A 7901-nucleotide genomic window follows, 5' to 3' on the forward strand; every position below is an offset into this window, starting at 1 on the left:
CCCAACGACAAGGTAATTAATTACCTACTGGGTAGGTAGGTACTTTCTCATTTCGCCACAGTCATGCTGTCCACCACTGAGGTATCTATGTTGAGTTGTGTCCTGTCGCCGGTTTGTTCTTTTCTGCTGATTGGGAGTGGTTTTGTGCTCTAAATAAGTTTCCAGTTGGTTGGTTACTCATGGAATGGCCAACAGTATTCCTCTGTCACATGGGAGAAATAAAATGAAAACCTACTTGGATAGAGCTTCCTTGTTCTTGTTTTCGGCTGCCTCTTTTAACGGGTCACGAAGCTGATACCAGGCTGTAAAAGTTCCCAGGTCAACAATTTTTTTTTTTTTTCAAGATGCCGACCGTCACGCCACATGGGCTGCACGTTTGCCTGCCGAGTTTGATAGTAGGACAGAGCGTTTTCATACCATTCCAGACTCCGAACCCAACAGCAGCAACCACAGGGATTGCATTCTTTATAGAGTTCATCCCGCAAAAAAAAAAACCAGTAGCGTATAGCCACCGTTCCTATTCCGTGGTGTTCTTGGCAGTAAATTCGACTTTTATCCGATCAAGATCAATTGGAGGTTGGCAATCGACTACACGACGGCTTGCCAACAGAGAACGGGAGCAGCCATGGTACAAATCCGTAAATGCAATAATAATTGGCCGGAGCTTTGGACTTATGTAAGGGAGTCGGTCAGTGGCGTACTTGTGCAGGGGTGTCCTGGGTCGGCCCTTTAATTGTAGGTCTAGGCAATACCTAGGCAGTCAGTCGCGAGCTGTAAATTGAATTAGACGCGTCGCGTCTAATTTGACGATGAACCTCCGTCGCGGCAACTTACCCCCCGGTCAGGTACTTACTTCACCTAGATCCGGTGTCTTGGAAAACGAATGGACTGATGCAAGTAGCCGCAAATACTCCATCACAGCTCGGAACCTGAAATTTTCCACACATTCGAGAGTACCGGTTGCGAAATTTCGGCCTCATGGATCGAACATATGGAAAACTTGCCACAGACTCATAATGAATCTCTGGCCAAATGCCAAATTGGAAGGAACTGGGTGAGGTGCCGGACTCGGACGAAGACGACTTCGATGGTCCCAGCCCTCCGCAAAGTCCGATAGCTAGTCTTCTTCCAGCTCCGCCGCCGCCGATTGCGTCGCCACTCACCGATATCTGGAGTATTCCTAGCTCGCCAGCAAGACAGCTTCCTGAGCCATGTCACCAGGCGACACCCACGTCTACTACCGTCCCGCAGGGCACAAAGACTACCACCTCGCCGTCATGCTCCTCTCCGCTGTCACCTCCGCCACCCGATGTGGCATCTATCACTCCGTCACCTGAGCCAGAGCCTAGTCGACAGACCATCCGGGAAAGCCTTCAGATAACGCTCCCAGCACCCCCGGTGCCATCATACACTTTGACTGGAGCCCAAGACCCGTTGGACTCTGAGCCCATCTCCCACTTGACCTCTCACAGTAACGACGTCTCGCCTTCGCGCCAGGCAGCTGTTCGCCTCGAACGTTCTTTGCGGCCGCGGAAGCCCATTCAGGAACATCCATATCTACTCGAGGGGGCCCAGTATACCCGGGTTATGAAGGCCCATGGCTTCAAACCCTTGCGTGTTGTCACAGGGCAAGCCGAGACTTTACGGCGGCGAACGGCCAATGACGACTCCCAGGACAATGATTTTTCTGCAGATGACAGTCAGTCGATATCTGGGGATCTTCAGGAGCATGAAAGCCCGCCGCTCGATGCCGCATCTGTAGTCGAAGAACGGGATGAGCTTGCGTTATCGCCCTCTCCCAGGGCATCCTCCCAAGTGCGAGCTATTTCTAGTGGTCAGCCTAGCCCTGGGCAAGACACAGCGGCTACGAGCCCGGTAGAGGATGATCTACCCTCAATAGATGAGCTTCTTCGCCAAAGTAGAAAGACACGCGGAAAAAAGCAGTCTAAAAGGCCCGGCTCTACGAGCACCTCATCCAGCGCAAAACGAAGGAGGGTAGATGGATCCGCCCGCAAAGATTCTATATCTAGGCCGCGGTTCAAGCCACCCCCCGTCGTCGATTTGGAGGCTTCTCCGCTAGCTGGACAAGAGATTCGACATCGGTCTCGCAACCTCCAGGTGCCTGATGATACCGATACAAGGAGCCCCACAAAGCTGTCTATGCAGACCTCCTTTCCTTCAACCAAACCTTTGGAGAATGATGATGCACCAGCCGTCATTAGTATCTCAGATGATGAAGCTCAGGCTGAGGGATCAGATTCTCCCGACTCGTCGGGCACAGACAGTGATTCAGATGCCATGCAGAGGCACGTTAGGAGAATTCGAGGTGTGCTTCCGGCATCTTGGCTTCGACTTGATCAGCTCAAGGCTCAAAAAACAAAAGACAGAATCTCGCGTCGCCAGAGCCCTCCTTTATCACCCAGGCAATTGCCCAGAAAAGGGGTGGCTCTACCCAAACAGCGGCCTCAGCAACCCACATCCACAAATGCTCTCTTTGACTTTTTATCTAATGACGATGATGACGACCACGATAAACGCACAAATAATGATATTTCACTGAGAAGGGACCCTAATATGGTGTCTCCTCCGAAGACCACGAAGAATCCGGATCTGTTTCAACAGTTGTTTTTCGACGACGGTGATATTCCGGAGGAGGATGTCATCGACAGAATGGTGACTGGGACCAAGAGGAAGAGGAATGACTCGAGCGAACCTAAGAATCGTACCTACCGGAAGGATAAAACAGGACCAAGAAATCCAAGGCAGCAGAAGATAACCACCTTGCTTGATTCTGGATCCGGCGGAGATGGCGACATACATTCGAAGAAAGTCACCAAGTCGAGTCGTTCATCCAAAACCAAGACTTCTCGCCGATCTAGGACCACAAAGGGGCACCCGACTCCACCACCCATGCTGAGTGTTCTCGATGTGGTTGAAGCAGACGCACCCCAGTTCCTCAGGATTGCTGCGCGGGCCGCAAGGAGAGCGCCCAACCGTGGAAAGACGAGCCCCTCTCACAAGCAGATCAACCTTGGCAGCCGCCCAGACAACATTGATGCACTCTCTGTATTGCGGGATTGGAAGAGCGGGAGGATTCGACCAAGAGTAGCACATGAGCCCATGGAAAAGACAGAAACTAGATCATCAAAAGCAACACCGTCAAGACTTCCCCTCACGCAACGTTCTACAAATCCATCCCGTGCTTCGGCGCACCTCAAGCGAGCCACAAGCCTAGGGGACACGAAACGAAGAACGAAGCAAACGCGACTGGATGTGTCTGTTTCATCGATGACAATTCCTAGCACGGCCCCTATACTGCGAGGGTTTCCGAAACACCTAAAGTCAAATTCAGGAATAGGCCGTTCTGATGCTCTGGCTGCGAGGCCCGCACAGTTGGAGACCACCGAAGTGAACCGGTCTGGGAAGTTTGGTTTCCTGGCTCGAAAGAGAAATCTGGATGCATCGTATCGTCGAAATAAGTCCTCGCTCGGCCCCGCAGCTGCTCGTTTGGATCGGTTCATCAACAGCCCTGTGAACCAGGATATGATATCAACAACCACCATCGCCACTTTAACGGAACCCACCAAAGAGTTGCAGCCGTCACTTCCTCGCCGCCCCAGGCTACGTAAACAAACAAAGGCACGCTTTGTTGACATAACAGCACCTCAATTTGTACACGCTGCAGACCCTCTACCACCAGCTTCAGATGATGCCTTGGTCCACGAGGAAAACTTAGGAGAGTCAAGTGATGAGAAGTTGCAGGGTCTTGGACCTTTTGGCACACACTACACTCATCATTTCGAAGTTTTTCCCCTTGATGCAAATGTCTACTTTCACGAAAGTACTTTCATCGGCATGGGAAGGCTCAGTAAACTCCATGAAAAACATTTAATGGATAAGTCTTGTCATTCGCGGCCGAGGATATCCTTCCAGCTTGGGGACAAGACTCTTCGATGGGGTCCATGGGACGAGGTCACATCATCCGAACTCGGTGTTCTTGTTGACTTCGTTGTCGACAACATTACACAAGCAGAGAGTACACTCAACCTTGAAGCCGTTGCGGCTTCCGATTTTCTGTTGAATTTCGTGGAGACGGCTGTCAGTTTTGAAAAAAGTACCGATATGAGCTCGTTCATGTCAAGGACCCTAGACGTGTTACGTAGCTTCAGCGATCGGGTTGAAGCCGCGCTCAATGGCCGAGCTCGAGTAGGCTCGTCTGGGCTGTTTCGAACCTTGTTACAAGTATTGCCAAGAATTCTTTTGGTCAACCTCCTGTCTACTCGCTTGTGTCAACAGTCAAGTGTTCTCTCAGACCAGGGCTTTCAGGCACAGGAACTTTTGAGAAGATTGGCCAAGGTTAGCTGTAGAACTTTAGTGTCGCTTGGTCTAGGACCTGTGGAGGAAACATACGCTGATCTACAGCAACTCCGTCATCGGGAGCATGGCATCAAATCAGACAGAGGTGAGGTAGTTCTCTGGGTAGTTTTGATGAAAATTCTGCAAGCTGCTGGGCTACCGCGAGGTAGTTTCTGGGATATCTTGGGCTCTGTTATCCTCACCTCGGAGCTCACCGGCACCTCGGACGTCAAAAAGCTGGAGTACGGATGGAAGCATGTGTTTACTCTTCTTCCTCTGGCTGAGTTTAACGATATGGGTACCCTCGATGCCGGATCCCGTCTCCGCTCGCCTTTGGATGGGTGGGCAATCCCGCAGGCACTCTTAAAGCGTACTTTTCATATTTACCAGAAGAACCCTCGACAGCCACCCAGCTTCAATGACTATTGCAGATCCCTGATGGGGAGATGTCACTACCTGATCGACCAATGGGGCTGGGGAAAGTGTACAGGAATGATTGGCCTAGTCTTTGATTTCTTCGGCTCGCAGAATCTGTCCCATCTGAGGAACGAGGAGGTTTACAAATCGCCCTTCTTCCTCGAACAGCTATCTGGTAAACCCGATATCTCAATCCACGCTGAAGATCGCTGTTTTCATATATTTGTCAAGATCGTCGCCATGGTTATCAAGCGTCTTCGAGCTTCAGGTCTCGTGAGGGACATCAAGAACCTGGTGACTAGAATTGTCCCCAACCACAGTCGACAATTCCTCAAGGAGCAGACAATAAATCAACATGAACTTGCGGCATTGCGGAACCATCATGATCTCTTGTGTGCGCTGTTCTGGGCAGCGCCTCCCGACCTTCGCCCCGGGATTCACCTGATCGAGAAATTGGTTGTCCCTGGCAGCTCGCACAGAGAAGCTGTTTTGATAAACTTGAGAGCGTGGTCACAACTATCTCGCTTTGTTGTCTCATCCAATGAGGGGGCCTCGGTGTTCAGGCCTTTTATCTCATGGCAAAACAATATTTTTCGACAGACACTAGACCAGTACCTTACCGCAGAAACCGACATCCAACAACAGCTCCTGGCCTTGTCCAAAGATGCTAGCAACGACATTGACCGAGATATGGTCGGGAAGATGATTGAGAAGAACAAAGCTGCTGCCATGGACATTCTTTACTGCTCTGTTCAGGCATCCTTGGAGGTACTCAAAGTGGCCCCCTCCCTCACCGCGGCCACCAACTCCTTGAATACAAGTGAGTATCGAATCTCCCCATTTTTGGCTTACCGTGGCGTCCAAATCAGCTGACGATTTTGTAGAGCAACTCTCGCAGGTTTTTAGCAAGCTCGATGTATCTTGCGCGGGGTTCGACTGGCAAACCTTACTTGTTGCGCTTGACATTGTCGGCCGGTATTTAGACCGGATTGATGATGCCTTGGATTATCAAGACTCTTGTAACTCTGAGACTGCCGAGGATCAGAATGCATCTGATGAGGCTATACAGGTAAGCCCGCGTGCGCAATATGCAGCAAACTATAGTGGAGCATGACAGCTAACTGGCACCGTCAACCGCAGTTGGTCGACGATCAAATCGTGGAGGCCTTATTCTCCGTTGCGAATCAAGTGTTGAATGTCTTGGAGACAAGAATATCTGAGCGGATTGGATCCAAGGAGAGCTTGTGTGCCGAGAAGGCAATCGTCCTTTCTGGGAGAATTGCCAGCAGACTTCTCCAAGTTGGGGTTACGGTAAGTTATCATCTAGAATTACTTACAAGAGTGGTCCTACTTTAGGCCGTTGATTTTACGACTGGCTAACGTCTCGTCTATGATTTAGCGCCTGTCGAGGTTTTTCTCACCAGGGAAATACAGTCTCTTCCAAAGGATGCCGCAGGATATTTCGCTTGTAAGACGAAGATATCTGCCGTTATTCACCGCAACCCTCGTGAGAAATGCAACGGTTGACTTCAAGGACCTCAACACGACTCCGGATGAGATGTGGCTCCTTTGCCTGACCAGCCCAAGGTCAACATTTGAGCATGTATCCAATCTTGGGGATTGTCTACGACGCCACAGTGCCACTTCGGTGGGCGATGCTGCCTTTACATCTAGAACCGCCCTCGACTATAACTTAGCACGCGACCTTTTTGCCGCTGCTGTATCATCGCAGAGAAAAGCTTTGAGGGGGGACCAGAGCAGTCTTCGGCGGCGGAGAAAGGATGACCTCGCAAAAGCACTCAAAGCTGTCATGGAGCAGATGAAACGAGACTTGGCAACTGTTAAACCTAACCGTACCGCCCATCTACAACATGTCGATTTTGTCCGCGAAATAATCAGCCTGGTCAAGTCGTACGGGGTTGATGTCTGTCCGGTTGACCCTTTTTTCTATCGCATCAGCGCCGATTATTCCCCATCACTCGAAGATCCCCAACTCCACCTGGCCGGTATCTTGGCTTATGGGATCAGATTTCAAGAAGGTGATACCAAAGCTTACTCGCAGCTTTTCTACTACCTTTACAACAACTGCAAGGTTGCAGTCGTCAACAACAAGATCGGAAACGAACTCGACATTTTGCAAAGATGTATGGAAAATACTCACATCTTTGATTTTATGTTGAGCTGCATGTTGCCCACAGTCGTGCGAGCAACCCTTAAGATACATGAGGCTTGGCCTCTTCTCCAAATGTACTCTGGTGCTCTCAGGCAGCTTCTTGAGCGGTCATGTTTGCCACTAGAGATACAAGAAACTCAAGCTGATGCTGTGGTCGCGTTCCTGAGTACGATTCTGTTGGCGATCAGGACACTCAAGGCTGAAGCTGGTATTGGTGCATTATCTACAAAGAGGCTCTTTTTACTAGTGGAACTGTTGGGCGTAGCCAATGCCCTCCAACCGACACTCGTTGTCTGGTCCATGATAAGCGACGGTACTACCCTACAGGATGTCGCCACAGTCACTGCGGCATTTTCATCCCTTTGCGATTCCGCATCTGCCTCCCTGACACGTCTGGAACGAGAAGACTCTGCAGTTGATAAAGCTTCCAGCACGGCCAGCGCCAGTGTTTTGCTGGACGGAATCCGTGAAATAGACGAGCAAGATATTATGAGGCTTTCGAGAGTTGTCAACGCAAACACCGAGAGCCTCTCGACGCATGTTTGCACCGACGTGAAGAGGAGCTGGATAGTTACAGATAGGAGAGTCTGCGTACGAGCACCTGGTAACACTGCGTCGCAAGCATCAGCTTCGCAGGGACTTCAGGGGCTCAGCTTTGAGCCATTGGATATGCAAGAGTTATACAAGCAGTTGAGCAGTCAAGTTTTGTTGTGGAAGTCGAGGGCTGTTCCAAATGCAAAGGATACAGGAGGACGACGGTTTAAAACCAAAAAGAATGCCTTTGATTAACGACAGTTAAGCTTGAAGGCAACCGCAGACTGTAATTTTCATGGAACGGCGTTTTAGTGTAGCATCGGAAATGGAGTTTTTGATTCTATTAGTTTCTGATAGTTTGCTGGGTCTTTTTTTTTTTTTTTTTTTTTTTTTTTTTTTTTTTTTTTTTTTTTTTTTCTTT

At 50.0% G+C, this 7901-nt stretch overlaps 1 protein-coding gene across 1 annotated transcript; it reads left to right on the top strand.

The window, feature by feature from the left end:
* Positions 1-1032: 1032 nt before the first annotated feature.
* On the top strand, positions 1033-7735 carry PgNI_09735 (uncharacterized protein; the record flags this gene model as incomplete). Its single annotated transcript, XM_031129717.1, has 4 exons — positions 1033-5593; positions 5658-5842; positions 5914-6084; positions 6173-7735. The coding sequence occupies 4 exons, from the start codon at positions 1033-1035 to the stop codon at positions 7733-7735; spliced, it is 6480 nt and encodes a 2159-aa protein (XP_030977424.1).
* Positions 7736-7901: the final 166 nt, after the last annotated feature.

This window comes from Pyricularia grisea, assembly GCF_004355905.1.
Source record: "Pyricularia grisea strain NI907 chromosome Unknown Pyricularia_grisea_NI907_Scaffold_7, whole genome shotgun sequence".
NCBI classification, from domain to species: Eukaryota; Fungi; Ascomycota; class Sordariomycetes; order Magnaporthales; family Pyriculariaceae; genus Pyricularia; species Pyricularia grisea.